Source organism: Vombatus ursinus, unplaced genomic scaffold, assembly GCF_900497805.2.
Source record: "Vombatus ursinus unplaced genomic scaffold, bare-nosed wombat genome assembly UNPS02014863.1, whole genome shotgun sequence".
Lineage (NCBI taxonomy): Eukaryota > Metazoa > Chordata > Mammalia > Diprotodontia > Vombatidae > Vombatus > Vombatus ursinus.
Genome location: NW_020954641.1, coordinates 33,995,299 through 34,016,706, shown reverse-complemented (window position 1 = coordinate 34,016,706; position 21,408 = coordinate 33,995,299). Strand labels below are relative to the sequence as shown.

Sequence of the window (21,408 nt, the reverse complement as noted above, 5' to 3'; positions counted from 1 at the left end):
CCCCAAGACTCTGAAACCTTCACCTCCTTCCTAGCACCTTCAGCTCCTGACTCTGCCCTGGCATCTGAGCCTCCCCACAGTCCTTGCCCGTTGTTTTACCCATCCAGGAAGAGGTGGGAGAAAGGGGTTTGGGGAAGGCCTGGGAACTTGTTGGAGCCCTGAAGGGGGAGGAGGGAGAGGGGCTGGCAGTGGTGGAACTTGTCCAGACTGTCCTCAGAGGCTGAGTCCCCAGGGGTGCACAGTGTCTGGACTGTGTCTTCAGCTTATCACACAGTGATCCAGTTCTGCCATGGGCCCTCTGGTCTTCATGGTGATGTCTCCTTCGGTAACATATCAGCTTTATATAATTCAGGGTTCCTGAATCTCTGTTGTGACCTGGATGGGCTGGTATGACCTCTGGTCTATACCTGGTGCTGTTTGGTTCAGGGAGGAGGACTGACAGGGAATGGCCCCCTTCTGAGTAAATTATGAATTGATTTTCTTAGTGCTCTACTTCCTTCAAACCAATGACCCTCCTCTGCCTTCACTCACAAAACTCGTCCAGATGACAGGTGAAGATGAGACTGTAGCTTCCCCCAGGAGGCCTCTTGTCAAGAGCCCAGCACTAATGCAGTGCCCCATCACAGCACCCTTCTGACCCTGCCCTTCACCTGTGTCTTCATCTGGGAGCTATGTCACTGAGGGAAGGCCAACCACTGCCTCTAGCTGAAGGCCTGCTCTCTGGTAGGGAGTAGGGCTGGTTACCCCTTGGCCCCTAAACCCTTTTGACTTAAGGGCAGATAGTGGGTCTCCTGAAGAACTGTTGTTGGGAGTTGACTAAATACTGCCAAAGCCCCTAGCTTAGCTTTCCAAGGGGCAGGGACTGGGGTTTGCTTCCTCTCCTGCAGCCCAACTCTGCCTACTCCCAGCATTCTGTTTCTCCTATCCCTCTGCCCCCAGGTCCCTTTGCCCAGCTCAGTGTTGTCATCACCCTGGTGTTAGAGGGAGCACTGGGCTGCCAGGTAGAGCAGAGTAGCAAGAGATAGAGGCCAGAAGAAGATGGAGATGAGGAGTGTCCCCAGGGAAGACCAAGTAAAAGGCCACTATTAGCAGAAGAGATCCCTGCAGAATAAGGAACAACAGGCATCTGAGAGGCACCAAAGAGAAGCTGAGGTAGAAGAGATGGTGCTGGCAGCTAATGGCAAGGGGGGCCAACCATCAGCCACAGGGCACCTGGAGCAGTCAGGAGAGTGGTCACAGAGGCTTGGGTGGCATTTGGTTGAAAGAAAAGTAAGGCATCTGGAAAACCCAGGAACTGAAGAGGTGAAAGCAGCTCACGGGGAGGAGACAGGGCCAGGGATAGCACAGACCTGGCTCTGTACACCCTTAACACTAAGTGTGGCTTGGGAGGCAGAGAGTCTGGAGGTAGTTGCAGCAGCAAGCCAAAAGGGTGCAGGCAGAGGATCAAGTGACCCAGGAGCTGATAGCTAAGGACAGCAGGAAGCAGAAACCAGAGCCAAAGCCCCAGCAGCCTCTTATCTTCTCTGCTTCTACCAGCCCCACCAGCCAGTTCCTTACTCTCACCTACCTCCAGGATCTTCAGGGCCTGTTCCATAATCTCTATCATTTCTTACACAGTTTCTGCCTCAAACTCTTTGGGACATCCTGGGGTGTGAGAAAGGTGAATGAAGAGAGAAAGAGGCAGTAAAGTGCTTTTATACTTAAAAAAAAAATCAGCATCTTGAACTAAACAACAGACTGGCCTATTTGTGCTTCTCTCCCCTAACATGTCTGAAGTCCTAAAATAATTCTGTCTACAACCAGCCTGAAGTGATTCTAGCAGGAGTGCACCAAGTTTAGGCAGAGCATACCTTAGCAGCTTCATACAGTCTTTTGCTGGGGCAGCTAGGTGGTGTAGTGAATAGAGTGCTGGGCTTGGATTCAGGAAAACTCGTCTTGGCGAGTACAAATCTGGCCTCAGACACTAGTAAGTTGTGTAAGTAAATAGTCAATAAGCTAGTAAGCTGTATGAACCTGGGCAAGTCACTTAACCTTGTTTGCCTCAGTCTTCTCATCTGTAAAATGAGCTGGAGAAAGAAATGACAAACCACTCCAGTATTTTTGCCAAGAAAACTCCACATGGGGTCATGAAGAGTAGGACACAATTGAAAAAAACAACAGTTCTTTTGTAGTGCTCATTTATATTGCCAGTGATATATTTTTTTTAAAGTTAAGCTTCTGGACTTTGAATTCTTATCCTTTTACCTCCCCCATTCCCATTTTAACAACAACAAAAAATGACCCTATCCATTCACCTCTAAATGATACATCAGTAAGAGTCAAAGTTGACACAATGCTATGGGATAAAAATGAAGAGTTAACCACACTATGTAGAAGAGCTTTGAGAAGTTGTAGTCACTTTTTTGGTCTCCCACACACCTAACTCTATAAGTTTTGCTCTTCAAGGAAGATTCTTTGCCTCTCAGCTCAGCAAAGTACAAAAAATTCCTGCCTAAATCGCTTTCTCCCTCACTTGGCATGGGCAGGCAAACTTATTCAGCCCAAAAATGTTTAATGTACTTGGGATGCCACAGGACACAAGCAAAGCATTGGCTCCTTTGTCTAAGGACATCTCAGGCCACCTCTGTGGCCTCAAAACAGCCTCTTCTCCCCTCATCTGTTTCAAATCCATTGACCCAGAAACCTAGAGGCTGGCTGAAGATAGAATTAGTTCTGGTGACCACTCTAGTCCGCTGGCTATTTCCAACTCAGCCTCTCCTCATAGAAGCTAATGACCAGCTGGGGCCACTTGCTATTGGCCTCCTTGGCAGGAACAAAGTCAGCTTTATCACTGTTTTTCCATTTCACCAACAACTTCAGCCCCTCATTGGTTTTTTCAGCATCAATAATCTTCTCTGCCTCCAACTCTTGGGCCAAATCCTGTGGCTTTTTGGACTTCTCTTTCTTGCTTTTTGATTTGCTCTCCTGTCTTGTGCCTCTGTTACACATGCTAGCTTTACTTCTGCCTTCCTTGGGTTCATCTGACTCATGGGCTATCTGGGATCTCAAGAACTCCTCAATGAGGTCAGGGCACTCTAGGTTCGCCACTGGTTCCCAAGAACTCTCTTTCTGCAAGTAGCCTTTCCACTTTACAAGGTACTCTACATGGCCCTTCACCAGTCGATGGTCAAGGATTTTTTCTGGCTCATATTCTTCTTTATCTTGCAGTTCTTCCACTTTCTTCTTAGTTTTCTTTTTTGCCATTGTCCTTAACAGGTTTCTGATATGAAAGCTGATTCTTGTCAATCACACCAACATGCATTTATAAAGCACCTACTGCATACAGCAGTCTCCACATGCAGAGCTGTACTGCCTCAACCATCTGTTTCTTCCTTTTAGGCTCCCTTTCTTATGATCGATGATCAGGCTCATTGTCCTACAAATTAAATGCAAGAAAAACAAAAAAAACATTAGTTGAGGATACTGATAGTTTAGGTTCAAGTCAAGGTTCTGCCATATCGATTTCAGAGTTGACCTTAAACCAAAAAATTTAGACTCATCTAGTCCCAGCCCTAACACTTTTCCTACCTTGTGTTATTGCTCAAAATAATTAGAATTTTTGAACCTTAGTTTCCTCATGTGCAAGATGGAGGTAACATTCATTCTGCCTACATCACAAGGTTGTCCATAGGATAATAGGTTTAAAGCTAAAAGGGACTTCATCTAGTGTAATCACCTCATTTTACAAATGAGGAAACAGAAGCCCAGGAAGACTATCTGACTTTGCCAGGGTGAAATAGTAAGCTTCAGAGGTAGGAATTTGAACCCAGGACCTCTAACTCTTAAGGTTCCTTGATAACTATCATATGCTGCCTCTCGAGCGATTGCAAATGGCCAAATACTGTACACGTATTATCACGATTCTCAGTAAGTCCTTTACCATCAGCAAACATAGCAATCCATTTTTAACTACCACCCCATTCAGAAGTATTTCATCACCTTACTGCACTTGCTAGGCCTCCCATAGTTACCTTAAGCAGATGGGCTCATCATACAAGTTCAAAATGCATATCTCCTCAGGGAAATGAAATTGTTCTTTGTAAAATTCAGGCAATTAGACGTTGGTCCCTGAACACCAGCGGTCTCTTAAGCAGGTGTTATTGTAAGTGAAGGAGTTGATTAAAGGGACAAGTAACTTTTTTTCTTAGTTATATATCAGACATTAAGGTTTTTTTTTACCTAGTCAAGCAGACAGAGACCTGACTGGGATGTTCCCTTCAAATGCAAATCAAGGGTTAAAAACTGTCAGCCCTGGCTAGTGACTTAGATTCTAGTCTAAATAAAGGCCTCATTCCCACCTCTTTGGACAGCAGTCATGAGCTGCTAACACAACCTAAACAAGCAGCTTATATGCATATGGAATGGTTGCTCCTCCTCAAGCCTGTTCCCCAGTTGGCTTTCTCTAATTATGATCAAGCTTGCAGCTGCAGAAACTACCTCTGGGTGTTTTCCGCATCAGCTGCCTCCACCAGTATCAAGGGTTCACCTGGGCTTTTTGATAATTGAAGGAACAAGCAGCCTTGAATTAGAAGGGAAATCTGTACTCATGGAATGGGCATGAATTGTGATCACAGTCACTGCAGCAGGCCACTAATATAGGAGAGTAAGTCTACAGGAAAAGCCAGGCAAAAATGCATGTTTAACTGAAGCAAGCTCTACAATTCAAGAATGCAGAAAACAGCAACATTACTTACACTTACTGTGTACTTATCCCTTTGCTTGGCTTGGCGCTGCGGATACAAAGATAGACCTGATATAAGCCCTACTCCCAAGGGCCTTTTAGCCTAATTAGTGGGAGAGGAAGGAGAAATATATAAAGAGCAAAAGAGAAACCTTGGTAGTATGTAGGAAACATTTAAGGAGGGAGAGGTCATTTTCACCTGGGCAATCAGGAAGGGCTTCACAGAGGAGCTAGTAAATTGAGAAATCTTAGATTCTTAGGTTAAGAAGGGACCTGCAACGTCATCTAGTGAGTCTTCCTGCCTTATACAATAACCCTCTTCATGGCATCCCTAATAGGTGGAATTACCTTGGGATAATAGATTTAGATTTAGAAGGAATCTTAGAGATCACTGAGTCCTCCCTAATTTTGTAAATGATGAAATTGAGAGAAGTTAAGGGATTTGCTCATGGTCACACAGCTAGTAATGTCAGAGACAAGATTAGAACCCAGGTTTCACCTAACTGTAGGATCAGTACTCTTTACGCTACATAACACTGTCTCTTATCAAGAGAAATAGTGTATTTTTTAAACCAAAAATCATTTAATGTTCCTCCATGCTAAATTTTACACTTTTTAGAATCAGCTAATAAGAGAATTGAGCTACCAGAATATCTCCAAAACAGGACCCATAAATATTCTGGTAATATATGTGTGTATGCATATATATGTATATATATGATGTATGTGTATATGTATGTGTATGTATGTGTTATATATATATATATACATACATATATATATGTATGTATTGTGTCTGACTCTTCATGACCCCATTTGGGGTTTTCTTGGCAAAGACTACAGTGGTTTGCCATTTCCTTCTCCAGCTCACTATATAGATAAGAAACTGAGGCAAGCATGGTTAAATGACTTGCCCAGGATCACACAGCTACTGTCTCAGGCCGAATTTGAACTCACAAAGAGACACACACACACACTTCTCCAGTTCTCAGAACTTCTGATTTATTTTCTTCTCTTCTTCTATCCCAACCCTATTCAGTGCAATGAACCTCTGATGGATGTCTGGGTGCCGAGGCATCCACATCACCATTGTCTTCAATGAGCCCAAGCCAGATGAAAGAAAAGCATGTAGTCAATAGGTTGCTGTTTTTGAGGGTGGAGGAAATTGCTACCTTAATGAATCAAAAAGATTTCCATCTGTGTCCTGGCACCATTTTGGGGAGGCAGGGATCAGGTAGGACTTCCCGGAGAGCATGAACCCTTGCTTGCTGGAGACAGTGCTGGGAATTTGGACTGAAGTTTATCTCTGCCCTGGAACTCTGAAGCCAGAGATCAGGGAAGACAAATTACCTTTCCAACAGAGGGTGTAGAAGAGGCAGAAAGCCAGTTGGACTTTCTGTCTTACCATGTATCACTTTTTAGAGAAGGAGCCAGGCTGTGTAATTACTCAGCCCAGTCAAGGCCTGACTCGCATCTCACCCTGGTCAAGACCTACTCTTCTACTACCTGAATCACAAGTAGCTGTCTCCAATCTCAGGAATGACCCAGACTGATTCTACTTAGACTGTATGTCTGAAACAGGTTGATGTGGTCCAAGGCCCATTTTTTAAAAAAATCACATAAATTTTGCATTTACTTATGTGGAGTGCTATTTGAGATAGCTTTTGAGTAAAAGTCCCTTTCACCATCAGGGTACCTGCCTTGAAAAAATTGATTTTGTAATGTTTGTGACAATATGTTGTTATCCTATTCCCTGTTTACTGGCTATAGCATTCCCAGAGGTAACTGCCTACTGAGATTATGCACAAAATAATAATAGCCAGATTTTCTCTAGAGAGGCTTCAAGAGATACCACTTTGGTGTGGATACATTGCTGGCAATGAATAGAATAATTCTCCATACTCTGCCCTCTGAAACCCAAAGGTCAGAAGAAATGCAGAGGTAGAGAAATAAAATCAGTCTTCTAATGAACTATATTTAAAAAATCTGTCATCTCTGGAACCAAGCAAGATTTTAGATTTTTGTAGATTTGAGGTACATAGGTCAGATCCTGTGGTCTGAGTTAGTCACTCCAGCAAGTATTATCAAATAACTATTATGGGGTGGTGTTCAGGATAGAGAGCTGGCCTCCAAATTAAGAAGACTGGAATTAAAGTCCCATCTCTAACATTTACTGACTGTGTGTCCCTGGACAAGCCACTTAACTTGTTAGTGTCCTGGGCAACTTTTAAAACTATAAATTTCAAAGCAGATACTGATTTATATCAGTAAAGACTATCCTCCTGAGGAGGGTAAAATCACAGATATGGTCCCAAAAAAAATTTGATCTTGAGAGGCAACCTGGCATAATAGATATAGGTCTAGATTTAGAGTCCAAAAAACCTGGATTCAAGTCCTGTTTCTGACAAATATTTATGACTATGGCTAAGCAAGTCAGATTTATAAACCCTAAGAATTTTTTTTTTTTAAAGAATTTTCTTAAGGGCCTAGAAGATCATAAATTGCATTGGTAGAGGGATTTTTCACATTGAGAATTCCCCTACACTAATAAAATCATCTCTGTCTATCTCTTTCTTCACTCTTCCCTCTCCCCCTTTCTCCCTTTCTTTTTCTTTTCCCCTCTCTCCTCTCCCTTTCTCTTTCAGATGCATATGAACTGAACAATAGTTTACATACTTACTACAGTTTTATTGTGTCTGCCATCTATAATTCATATAAATTATACATATATATGAAAAGTATAATGAACTCTATCATGACAATTATATAATACTCACATATCATTAAAGGGTATGTGATATTGCCAGTGTGAGGAGTCTTTCCACCAATGTAAATCAAAAACCTTATACAACTTAATGGATAATGTACAGGACTTACTGTGACTAAAAAGTTCATCACCCTGTGGCCTACCTGGTGAAGAGCACCTCCAAATCTGGCTAGGCTGCGCCCTGTCCCAGCACAGGCATATATCCATCACTAGATTCATAATTATAAGGTAAATTCTCTCGAAAATCATCCTTCCTTTCTCTAAGAGTATTATTGGGACTTCAGATTAAGGATACCTGCCCATTTTAGCTGCATGGATTTTTTAAATGTTTGGCTACCTGTACTAAAAGTACCTGTACAGAAGTGCTTTTGATGACCAGTGAATACACATTAAGGGTAGATAACATGGAAGAAGAAATGATGCTTTTCATGAAGAATAGAAGACATCTTAGTTATCCACGCCCTAATTAGAGACTCTGGTGCTGGACAAATTCAGTTGAAATAAGGTGAAGCAGTCTGCAGGCAGGGTTCAATAATGACCATCAAGATCTGAGCAGAGACAAAGCTGGAAGGCTGGGGGTGGGGCGTGGAGGTAGGGAGAGGTAGCAGTGAAGTGGGAGAAGTACAGGACCCTTGTGGCAGAAGCTTTGCCCTTGGAGAGAGTAGGGAACCTTGTGGTGTCTCCTGGTTCAGAGTTGGTGAGTGAGAGGCCCAGAGAAGGGACGAAGAGATTCTGAGGTTCTGACTCTGGCTGACAGGGAGAATGACGGTGCTCCCAACACAAACTGGAAAACTGGGTGGAGGGATAGGTTTAGTAGGGAAGGCAATCAGCTCAGTATTGAACAGTTTGAGTCTGAGCTGCCAGTGGGGCATCTAGGTAGAAATGTATATCTTAACTTTAATGAAAACATAGAATCTATATAGCTTATTTGGTTGCAAGATGGGCTGTACTGTGTAGCTGAGAAATCTCTAAGCCCATCCAGGAAATAGAAAAATAAAGGGGCTCAATTGTCATCGCCCTGTGTTTTATACATAACATGAATCCTTCCACAATGCCAAAGTTGTAATGAATGACCTTGGCCAAGAGGACCACAGTTGTGCAGGAGACATTAGTGAGAAAGGAAATAAAAAGAGAAGTCAGGAACTCTTTTCCTTCTGGGTGCTTTTCCAGATTTCATTGCTTTTTAAAATTTTTGTATATGGCCAGCAGGTACTGTACATAGTTCTTCCTTCATTCCACATCACTTCCTCTACATCCTCATATTTATTTGTATCTTTCACATTTGCTATTTCTTACTAGGAAATCATATTCCACTATATTCATATACCATGATTTATTGTCATTCCTTGATTTTTGCTCACAAGGGAAATTTCTAAGTTTTTTGCTATTATGAGCAAAGTCACAAAGAATATTTTTATATAGATAGCGTTTCCCCCCGTCAAAATAGTTCTTAGGATATAGCCCTAGTAGGGGAATCATAAGACCAAAAGGTAAGAACAGCTTTGTAGCTTTTATTGAATAGTCCTAAATTGTTTTGGGAAAAGATTGCATCAATTCACAGCCCCACCAGCATAGAATAGCCTGCTTATTTCTCCACAAACCTGTCAGCATGAGGTTTTATCCTTCTAACTACCTTTGCTAATAAGTAATTATTAATAAGTAATTCCTAGTAAGTAACATCTCAGAGTTGTATTAATATTTACTTTGTTCATTATAGAATTTAAACAGTTTTCAGGTGAGTATTGATTTTTTTTTTCTTTCAAGAACTTCCAGGTCATATCCACTTACCTCTTGAAAAATGGATATTATTGTCCTGTAAATTTGTGACAATATCTTGTAGATTCTGGATGTCACTTTTATCAGAAATATTCGTGGAAAAGATTTTTTCCCCAGGCTACTTTTCCTCCTTTTTATTTTAAATGGCTAATTGCTCTTTGCTATACACAAACTTCATTTTCATATAACCAAATCCAGCTATTTTCTCATATATTTCCTTCTATTTTTTGGACAGATAAGTATTTTTCCTTAGCCCACAATTGTGATGGATTCCCATTTTTCCTAAATGTTACTGTATTTCTTATAATAATTTAGGCCATTTATCCACTTGGAATTTATTACAGTGTATGATCTAATAATTTCTTATACTATGTGATTAGAGATATATGTTTTATATATGTATATATATATTTATGATATCCTATTTCTTACCCAACTACTATACAATTTTCTAAATTGTTGTTAACTGTCTAATGAATGGCTCCCCTCCCCAATGTTTTGTAATCTTGGCGATATCAAATATCAGCCTATTTTATACCTTTGGTTCTCCTGGATCAGTGATGTCAAACTTGCAAATAGGGCTACTGAACCAGTATATAAGGGTCCTATGGAGCATATTGGTCTAGAAAAGGTTTTTGTATTTTTATTTATTTTGTTAAATATTTCCCAACTCTATTTTAATCTGGTTCAGGCCACACTAGGGAATATTGTCCTGCAGTTGGTTTGATATCTGTCTTTTATTACCTTTAATATCTCACTGTTCCAATTTCCTTTATTTATCTAGTACCAACTTTGATACCTTTCTCATTCAAATGTATGCTCCTTGTGAGAAGGGATTGCTTCATTATTTGTACCTGTATGTACAACACCTAAAACAATGCACCAATAGGATACTATATGATTGATATTCCATTAAATCTATAAATTAATTTAAGTAGCATTGCCATCTTTATAATTTTGACCTAACCAGTCCAATTATTTAACTCTCCCTTTATTTCTGTTAAATTGTTACATTCTATCAAAATAATTTTCCTTAATGGGAATTTTATAATTATTTTTCTGTTTCTTCTGGGGTTTTTTGAGAACTATATAGAAATATTGATGATTTTTATGGGTTTCACAAAATCAGAATTTGAGAGTTGGAAGGGACTTTGGAAGTCAGCTAATCCAACACATACACAAAATGAGACCCTCTTATGACAAACATGATAAATGATTGTCTAGTCTCTGCTTGAAGACTTACAAATAGAATCAATTCCTTCTGTCAGAGAGGTAGTATGACACCATGAATAGAATATTAGACCTGGAGTGATGAAGAGATAGATTCAAGTCCTCCAGCAGACATCTGTGTAACACTGGACATGTCACATAACCTACCTGTGCCTCAATTTCTTCATCTATAAAATGGGGGAGGGGAGATTTGACTTCCCTTCTAGCTCTAATCTAATACCTTGGTGATACCATTTATTATCTTGATTATTAGTTTTTGTGGAATCACTGGAGTTTTCTGAATATACCTTCATATCTCCATAGCAGATGTTTTAACCTCTTCTATGACTATGCCTATTCCTTATATTTGTTTCTCTTGTCTTATTGTACTAGCTAGCATTTCTTTAAAAAAAAGTAATGGTATTGTAGAGTACATAGTCCTGCCCTGTTCTGTAATGGGAAAAAATGTTTTTCCACTACACACATTGGTTTTACATACTTTTTATTGTGTTTAGGAAAAATCCTTCTATTCCTCTAGTTTTTAAAAATACAAGCTCTTTCCTACTAAAAATACAGGAAGTATAGGTGTTATATTTTACCAAAGCTCTGTATCTATTGATATAATCATATGATTTTATATTGGTTTTTTTTCTTGAAGATGTGATGCACCAGTTTTTTTAGTTGAACCCTATAAAGTTCAGATTTTCTGTGATAAAATGTGGAACCATCTCTGAAGACAAGCATGCCACATTATCCTAGTTTATCTAAAGTTTTGGAAGCCTCTAATAGAGTTGATCTTGGAAAATTCATTCAGCAACATGAGTAGAAATTCACCCCTGTTGCAATGAAAATATCTAAATTCAGCCTCTTCACTTAAATGAAGATAAAGTTCATTTAAACGTCCTCTTACTGGCTCTCTTGGGATCTCTTAGCACAAAAGGTGACATTTCCTTCAAGGCATCTGAGAACTTGCTATGAATACTCCTAGCTCATACTCTGAGAAATCTTGATTTCTCTTCCCGACATTTTAGCACATAGAATTATTTTTGCCTGTTATACTCTCCTACAAATCCCACTGAAACTCACTGACCAAGATCAAAATTAGCCTACCATGTAAAGTAACTATCAGAGTGAAAACACCTACAGTAGGTGAAAGTATACGCACAAGGATAGAAGAAAATATTATTTATATCACTTTCCCATACCTACTGTTTACCAGGACTAACTTATAATGATCTAAATTTTAATATAAGCCCAGAAATTATTTTAGCATGTAAACCACACTGATCATTTAATTATTGTAATTATCTTCAGAAGGATTGAGATATTACAGAATAGCAATGCTTTCTTGCAGGGAAGCTGAACTTAAATAATATAGCTATTATGCATTGATACTCCCCTTTAGGGAAATAACACCACCATGTGTGTTGCCCTTTTCACTCATGCCATCTCAAGTTTGTTGTTGAGTCATTTTCAGTTGCATGTAGCTCTTCTGACCTCAGACACTTACTAGCTGTGTGACCCTGGGCAAGTCATTTAACCGTGTTTGTCCTAGTTTCCTCATCTGTAAATTGAACTGGAGAAGGAAATGGCAAACCATTCCAGTATCTTTGCCAAGAAAAACCCAAATGGAGTCATGAAGAGTTAGACACAACTGAACAACAACAACAATGCATCTTACTTAATATTGCAGGAAGAAGCTGAAACCAATCAGTGTTCAAGTATCCCTCCATAGGAGATGCCAACATTGTAAAAGTGGGGATAGTCTGGACTGTAATTCAGGGGCTCTTAACCTTTTTTGTCACATACCTCTTGGCAGTCTGAAGAACACTATGGATTTCTCATAAAATGCATTGGATTGCAAAGGAAACCAAACATTAGTTTAAAAAAAAAGAGAAGTGGGGGGCATGGTGAATAGAGCATCATCCATGGAGTCAGGAGGACCTGAGTTCAAATCCAGCCTCAGGCACTTAACACTTACCAGCTGTGTGACCCTGGGCAAGTCACGTAACCCCAATTGCCTCACCAAAAAGTAACTGAATAAATAAAATAAAACAAAAATTAAAAAGTGAATATTTTCTCACCCAAGTTCATGGACTCCACTGAAATCTACTTATTGATCCCTTGGGAGTCCATGAACCCCAGACTAAGAACCTCTCTATTGGATAACCTTCAAGGACCCTTCCATTTTAAGATTCTTGGATTCAGAGCTATCTCCAGCTAACCTCCACAGAAATAGACTCATAGGGACATCTTGGGATAAATGAGTACTAAAGACTTTGTCATTATATCAACATAGGGTAGTAACCATCTTTAAGGATGATTTGTTATTATTAATAATAATAGTAATAGTATTTGTATGTGCTTTAATGTTTTGTTGTGAGGATAAAATTAGATAACAGTTGTAATGTGCTTAGCAAGTCCTGACACATAGTAAGCACTATATAAATGTTAGGTATTATTTAATTATCTCAGTTTATTCTCACAACAACCCTAGGAGATAGATGCTATGATTCCCATTTTATAGAAGAGGAGGCTGAGGCAGATAGAAGTTAAGTAGCTTGTCTAGGGTCAAAATGGTAGTGTCTATACTGATTTGAACTCAGTTTTTCCTGATTCCAAATCCAATGCCCTACTCCACTACCCTATGAATCTATGATCTAATTAACATGAGCATTCTAACTGTTTAGACCATTTCTCACCTGTGCCTTCTCATCCTGTTTAATTCTAGTCAATGTCTTTCCTCGGAGTAGATCTCCCCAGAACTCTGAAGGCCTGGGTTGAGCTCTTTTAATGAATTAATATTTGATAGGCATCTTGCAAATCTTAAAGTACTATATAAATGTTCCTATTGTTGTAGTATTTTATGGACACTAGTGATATTCATCTATATTCATCTAATTTTCCTCTCTTGCTACACAACTACTCTACCACCTTTTCCCATCATTTATCAGACTTTTTACTACTTCTCCCATATAAATAATCATTGATAGTATACTACACTACCTATACCCTCCATGTATCTTAAAACAATGTACCTGTCTTTTGAATTTCCACTATTCTTCATCCTATATCACCCTAAACCACTGTACACTATATCCAGAATCGATGTTGTTAGAGACCCGAACAAGAAGTAAATAAAGCAATATAGGTTCTATAACTTACATAGTTATAGAAATGGGGGAATTAGCAGGTCTACAGAAATGGTTAAATAGAAGACAAAGAGATCTCCTTTTTTATTTACTAAGGGGCCTAGTGGATAAAGAATATGATCCTGGGAAATGAACGTATGTTCATTTTAATAGGGTTGCATTATGTCTGAATGTTTGGCTGGGAATTGTGTTAATATACGCAATACCACTGCCACCCCTACAATGCTCCACTCCTTCATACACACCTCCTCCCTGTCTCATTATCTTTACCTTCGAGGGGTTGAGGATATGAGACCCATGATTTCCGTCCTGATATATGCAAGCACTTCTGAAGAACAGGGATGACATTAACTGAATTCATGAATTAAGTAAATTTTTACTCATATTATATACTAGGAGTCCATTCCTTCTTATCTGGGCCTCACCCTCTTCCTCTATATCAGCAGTTCACAAAGGGTGTTCTGCAGATCCTTAGGGGTACCCAAGACTCTTTAAGGGGGTCTGCAAGGTAAAAATTATTTCTATAATAATACTAAGATGTTACTTATATAACCCTCATAAACAAATGTTCCTCAGTAATTTTTAGGAGTATAAAGGAATCCTGAGACCAAAAAGTTTGAGAACCACTGACCTGCATGATCATCCTCTGTAGGCCTGCATACTTCATAGAGATTTTATCAACTTATTTTCGAGTCTAGATAAAGGTGCTTCAGCCTTGACTTCCTCTCCCTACCCTACATCCTCCCCTAGATCTCTTATTCTTTATTATAGAGAACTATTGCCTATATTTAAAGACCTTCCCTTCCTAGAGGAGAGAGGAACAATGAGAGAAAAAAGGCTGGATGGAGACTAGCCAGTGCTTGCTTGCTTTTTGCCTCTGCTGATACTTGCCACAGTTCCACTACTGAGCAAAAAAATGGAAATGGTAGGGGTGGAATGTCCAACCCTGCTCAAGATGCAATTTTCAGGCACCTGACTGAACCTGTTTCTAATAATGATGATAATAGTAATGATTATGTACCACTTTATAGATTTCCTGGTATTTTATATGCATGATGTCATTTGATCCCCACAACCTTGTGAAATAGGTAGTACAAATATTATAGTCCTCATATTAAAGCTAAGGTAGCGTGGGCCATAGGCAAAACTGGCAAGTAGTTTTGGCCTCTTTCTATAGCTGCCTTTGGTGTTCCTCCCTCTTTGCAAAGGCATATAACTCCTTCTCCCCCTTTAAGGTTATGTCTGATAATGGCACTTTAGAGCTAGAAGAGACTTTTTGTGGTTTAGAAAACTGAGGTCTAAAGAGCAGAGATGACTTGCTAAAAGTTCTTAGGAATAAATTAGTGCCTGACCTGGGACTAAGAACTCAGGTCTCCTTTATCTCATTCTAGAGTTCTTTCTCTACACCATTGAGTCTTTCCAATTCAGGGATTCTTAACCATTTTGGGGTTTCCCTCCCCTGTAACAAATCTATATATATATATGTTCTAAGAGAAGAACCATACCATGAGGATTCTGTTTAATGTGCTAAGGTGCATGAATTGCATAACTCAGTTCTGTGAGTTAACATGAATAAAATATCTGGTATGTCAGTCTTAATCACATAGGCCAGAAGTGGCAAACATGTGGCAGATGGCATTGGGGCTGAACCAGATTAAAATTGGGGAATGTTTAACAAAATAAATAAAAATACAGTAGAACATAATGCTAATATATGGTTTTCTAAGTCAATCTGTGGTCCACAGGGATCCTTATGGACGGCGAGTGGCTCCTGTTTCTATCTGACACCATTGATCTAGATACATATTCCATAGCTAATATATTAATTTTTTCTAGAGAAATAAAAATAATTATAGCAGTGAGATGTTTTCATAAATATGATATAATAAATACATATTTCAATCAGAAAACCAAGGTTCAAATTCCATCTCTTGCTCACTGCCTGGGTGACCCAGGGCACTCACTTGACCTCTCTCCTCTCAGTTGTCTCATCTGCAAAATGAGAGGGTTGAAAGATACAGCCTCTAAGTTCCCTTCTACTCCTAAATCCATGAGTTTGTGAATATCTCTTCTATGAGCCAAGACTGGTCTTTTGGAAGCAAAGATTACTTCATTCCATATTATCTGAGTTTAAAGGACATAGCTTACCTTTCTGTTAACAACCAACAAACTAGCTTTTTTTTTTTGCAAGTAGTAAATTGTGCCTAAAGATTTTGGAGGGAAGTGTGTGCTATATCAAAAGTGATTAAATAAATTTAATTTTTTAAAAAAAACAAACATTACATGTTGGGAAAAGTGGTATAAACAGCCTAGCAAACTGTGCTGCATTCTCATTGTTTAATTCCTTAATATTTATATAGAATTTTATGATGCTTTCACAATAATTATGAGAAAGCAGTATGGTTTAATGAAAAGGATACTAGATTTGTATTTGGAATCTTAGGATCGCCTTATCATAGATTTAGAGTTGCAAGAGATCTTTAATAAACACACTCTTTTCCCCCATTTGACAGCTGAGAAAATGAGAGAAGCTAAGTGACTTATCCCAGGTCACACAGGTAGCAGTAAAAATTTGAACTCAGATCTTCCTATTCCAAAATCCCTTACTCTTTCCACTGTACCGCACACACTGCCTCCTGAAATTATAAGGACCTAGTTCCTAGCTCTGCTACATTTTAATTGTGTGACCTTTAACAAGTCATTTAATCTTTTGGGATTTTAGTTCCCTCATCTCTAAAATTAAGAGGTTGGACTGAATAACCTTTGAGCTCTAAATATAGGATGTGATAAACTCCAAAATGGGAAAATTGCATTAGATGATCTGTAAGGTTTCTTTCAACTCTAAATCCTATTTTCTCAGATGTAGCTTACCATTAACTTTATGTTATGGCTAAATATGACTGCCTCTATTTTACAGATGAGGAAACTGATGCTCAAAGAGGTTAAGTGACTTGAAGTCACATAGCTGGTGACAAAGCCAGGAATGGAAGCCAGATGCCTCCATACCTAGCATAACCAAATAATGCAGTCCCTAACAGAATAAAATATATGTGATGCTACATAGTCTGTGATGAAAACTTTCCATCCAAACTGTTCTAATCCTTCCAGGATATGTTTAGAATGACATTACTAATGACCTAGGTGCTCTCTTCCATTGAACAATCAGCTACTTAGTGATTTGTGAAGTCTTTTAACTTATATCTATGGGGTATGTGCTGTTTTAGGTACTCCTTCCAAGATGAGGAGGACATGTTCATGGTGGTAGATCTCCTGCTGGGTGGCGATCTGCGTTATCACCTGCAACAAAATGTCCGCTTCCAAGAAGACACAGTGAAACTCTTCATCTGTGAGCTCTCCATGGCACTGGACTACCTCCAGAATCAACGCATCATCCATAGGTCAGTTGTGGGCATGGGTTTTGGGACTTATTTCAGGAAGGTGACATTCAGAGTTAGGAGGATCTGAGTATTGAGTTTGAATATCTACTAAGAGGCCATAGGATACGTGATGTTGGTGAGATACTATACCAAGCTCAGCAATCATATTATCCTACATGCCTTTCTACTGGGACTTAGCAATGTCAATGAATGCCACTGGCAGGCCTAAGGAACAGAGAAAAAAGAAGTAAAGAAAGGAAAAGAAAAAATAGAGTGGAAAAAGGAAAGGGCATTCTTTAAAAAAAAAAGAATACCAATGAAAAATTATTCTAAAATTAAAGTATAGTCAGTATTTCATTTTTGTAAAAGAGACAGATAGAGAAATGGGGGGGAGAGAGAGATGAAGGGGGAGAGAGACAAATTTATAAAATTTTACAAAATACATTTTCAAGTTTTTGGAAAACAGATTAATCTGTATTTCATTTTGATAAAGAAGAGAGAGGAAAGAAAAAAGAATAGAGGAAGGGGACAAAGGAGGAGAAAAGAAATTTTAAGTTTTAAAAATACAGTTTATGAGTTACTCTAAAACAGAAGAGTTTAATCTGTATTTTATATTGATACAGGGAAAAGGGTAGAGAGAGAGGACAAAGGAGGAAAGAAAAATAAAAAGGTTTGTTAAGTCAGGGAGGGGTAGAATGCTATCAGTGTTTTGAAGTGGCTACTTAAGTTAATCACTCATGCTTTATGCTATACAAATAAGCACAGGACAGGCAAGTCACATACTTTTATCCCACTAATGATCCCAAACTAGTGTAGAAAAAAAATAGACTATTAAGCACAATTAGCTAAGGATCTAATGATATTAATAGCTCATTTATCTAGTGCTTTACCTGCATTCTCATTTGATCCTTACAATAGGCTGATGGGGTAGGGCTAACAATTATTATTATCCCCATTTTGCAAATGAAAAACCTGAAGACCCGAGACTAAGAAACGTATCCATTATCTCACAGCTACTAAGTTCTGAAATAGGATTGACACTCACTTCTCAGCCTGACTGTAGAGACAGTACCACACACTGCTTCTCCTAAAAAGTACTGAAATGAGTGCGTCATGTTGGAGAACATTAGTAGCTACATCATTTAGTAAGGGAAGTCCACAAATATGACGCCTTTGCTTTGATCATGTAGCATTTGGTTGAAGAGTGTTTAAGAATAATTTCTTTATCTCTTGTGGCCACCATTTTTCCTTTTAGACAATTGTAAAACTGTGGCTTGACTACTTAAATAAAGTCAACAAAGGGCCCAGAATACTTAAATTAGTACATGTTATCATTTCCAGACCACACTGATTTTATTCCCATATAGAAAACCCCAGCCCTAAGAAATGGAGGCTTGCACTAAGAAATGGAGGCTTGCACATTTGCTAAGTTAATCGGTAGCAAAATGCGACTGAGAAAAGGCAACACTGTTATTTCTTACAACAATTCTGTGAAGTAGTTGCAGTGTTATAATACTCATATGATAGATGGAGGAAACTGAGGCAGACAGGAGATTAAATAACTTGCCCACAGTCACACAGGTACTGAGTGGCTGAGGCAGTTCTCAAACCCAGGCCACCTGACTCTCTCTCTAACCAATCCTCTTTCCACTAGTCTTTATTACTTTTCACCTTGGGAAATAGGAACTTTCATGCCTGGTATTGTCACAGTAGCTGGCTATGTTTCTTCTGAATAGCAGTAGCTGGTTGAAAAACATTCTTTTTGTCAGAAAAGTCCTTTTAATCTCATAGAGTTTGCCCCCACTGTCTTTTCTCTCATTCATCATCCCAAGAAAATTGCCAACTACCTTCAGGAGTTTTGGTTGCTGACAATGTAGAAATCAGGAAGGATAAGTCATTGTGTGAAGCTGGCAGTGCCTCAAAACACCTTTTAAATCTTTTCTTTTCTTTTCTTTATAACACGGAACCTATTTTCATTTAGGTTCCATGCACATTCTCTCTCTCTCTCTCTCTCTCTCCCCCCCTTTCTGTATACACACACACACACACATACACATACACCGACACATACATATATACACACATATGTACATATATACACACACATCTATGTATATATGTATCATGTGTGTATGTCCCTGACTTGGTTTCATTCTGTCCCTTTTTATCCCCCATCCCTCATATACCCCTGATCCTTTAACCCAGGCTGTTAATGGGTCAGAATGAGAGCCCAGTCCCAAGCCTTTGCACTGGCTGTCCCCCACCACTGGAGTGCTCTGCCCTGTCACCTTTGTCTCCTAGTTTCACTGGCATCCTTTAAGTCTCAGCTCAAATCCCACCTTTTACAGGAGCCCTTTCCTGGTGCCTTTCCTTCATCTACACTGTATATATCTTGCATATACCTAGTTATTCACATGTTCTGTCCCCCATTACAATATAAACTTTTTGAGGGAAGGGACTATTTTTGCCTTTCTTTATATGTATGGCTCTTATCAAAGTGCCTGACTTAATACTTGTTGACTACAGAAACAAAGGAGTATAGTTGGTGTTTTAAATCTTCATCCCTTCTCCATCCTTCATCCTATCAAAATTGTTGCTAATTTCCAACCCATTTGTATTGAACTTTCTCCCAATGAAATACTTCATGCCTTTGGCTTGTGTGAGCAGACCTTTCTGCTAGGAACTATGGGGCAGGTATGAAGAAAGGGGCCTGTCTATGGCCCCTGTCCTCAAGGAGCTTATGGTGCAGTACAGTAAGAGTAGGTTCCATTATCTGAGGTTGTGTATTTAATAAGTTGATCTGGGTTCTAGTTCCAGCTTTGCCACTGTCTTGCTGTGTGATCTTAGGCAAGTCATAAAATTTCTCAGCATTTTATTTTGATCATTTGTGAAATGTAAGGGTTGATCCCTTCAAAGTCCTCATCTAGTTCTAAATCCTATCAGTTATATGTGGGAGAAAAGTTAAATGAATTGAAAGGTATATAGGGCCCACTAAACTGTACATAAGGATGCCTGTGGGTCACATAATGACTTGGAAAACCACACATGTTTGTATATTTCTTTTTTTAATTAGTAAATCTACCCATTAAAATAAAATGGAAACTATGTTTTAATCTGCTTCTGGCTGCACTTCCAAGTGTTGTGAGCCACCTATTTGACACTTCTGCTATAGGAATTCTGAAAAGAAAGAGATAAATTACGATTAGAGGAGTAGTAAAAGTGGCATATCATAGTAGAAAGAGGTTTGAGAATCAGAAGGCTTAGGATCTCATCCTATTTCTGCCGCTTACTGGCTGTATGACCCTGGTCCAATAATTTTATTTCTTTGGAACTCAGTTTTCTCATCTTGTAAAATGGCAAAGTTGGAACAGATGTTCTCTAAAGTACCTTCAAGCTTTAATATCCTCCATTTTATGTGAGGTAAAACTCAATAGAAGTACATTCCTCAAATCCCGATCTTTCCTTTCTTTAGTCTTTCTGAGGGCCATGGTGAAGGGTAATAACCACTAAGTTCTGAATTTTTCTGTTCTATATTATTGTGAAATTCTTGTTCTTGCTTCTTGCTTCAAGATGTCCATTAAGTCAAAACATTTCCAGGTTGCTCTTTAATAAGTGTTGAAGAACAGCATGAATTTCCAATGTTTCCACCTGGACTTTCCCTTTTTTTCTACTTTAATTCAAGTAATGAAGGTGAAAATTTTAGAAAAAGTATTTATTTGCTTTCACACACACACACACACACAAAACCCAACCCTTAAGAATAACAAAACTAATTACAATCACTCCTTTGACAGTACTCCTTGCCTGGTATGCAGATCACAGTGATCTCTCTGAAAAATGATTTTGGGGAAAACTAATTACCACAGTTAAACACTAATGGACAAATTTCTATTAGTGTCTTCATGTCCAATTTTGAGGAAACTCAATAAGTAATTTGGATATATGGGATAAATTGTCAAACATTGTTAAGTGATGAGTCATCTTGTATCAAAGTCACATCTCAATGGATGTTTGATACTTTCTTCCTCTCCAAGATACACTAGACACTAATAAAGTTGTAACTTTTTGTTTTTTCAATTCTTGTATGAACAATAAAATTTTATTAGGCAATTTATGTAAATAATTATAACAAGTGGCAACACTGTAGAAAGTTCATTTAAAATTGAAACAAAAAAAAAAGAAATAGAACTGGAAAGTTTGAAGAAATAGAGTTAGTAACTTTAAAAAAAAAAAGAGTTTTCTGCCTTTTATATCACCCTTTTCTTCCCTGCAGCACTAAGATTGTGCTCATGGTGTTGTCACATTAACTCTGTCTAGGTTTTCTGAATGACACAAATAATGCCTCCTTCTGAGTGAGAAGAGAAATAGACCTCCATCCTCTTCTGTATGAGTCTCCTGGAAGAGTTC

The 21,408-nt window shown here is 38.8% G+C and overlaps 1 protein-coding gene across 2 annotated transcripts in view; it reads left to right on the top strand.

Annotated features, from left to right (window-relative positions):
* The window catches only part of STK32A (serine/threonine kinase 32A), a 106,085-nt gene that overhangs the window by 7,099 nt on the left and 77,578 nt on the right, over nt 1–21,408 (top strand). For both annotated transcript variants that reach the window (XM_027841922.1, XM_027841921.1), the window contains exon 2: nt 16,849–17,022. In XM_027841922.1, the coding sequence (XP_027697723.1) occupies nt 16,849–17,022 (174 nt within the window). The remainder of the gene's footprint in view (nt 1–16,848; nt 17,023–21,408) is intronic.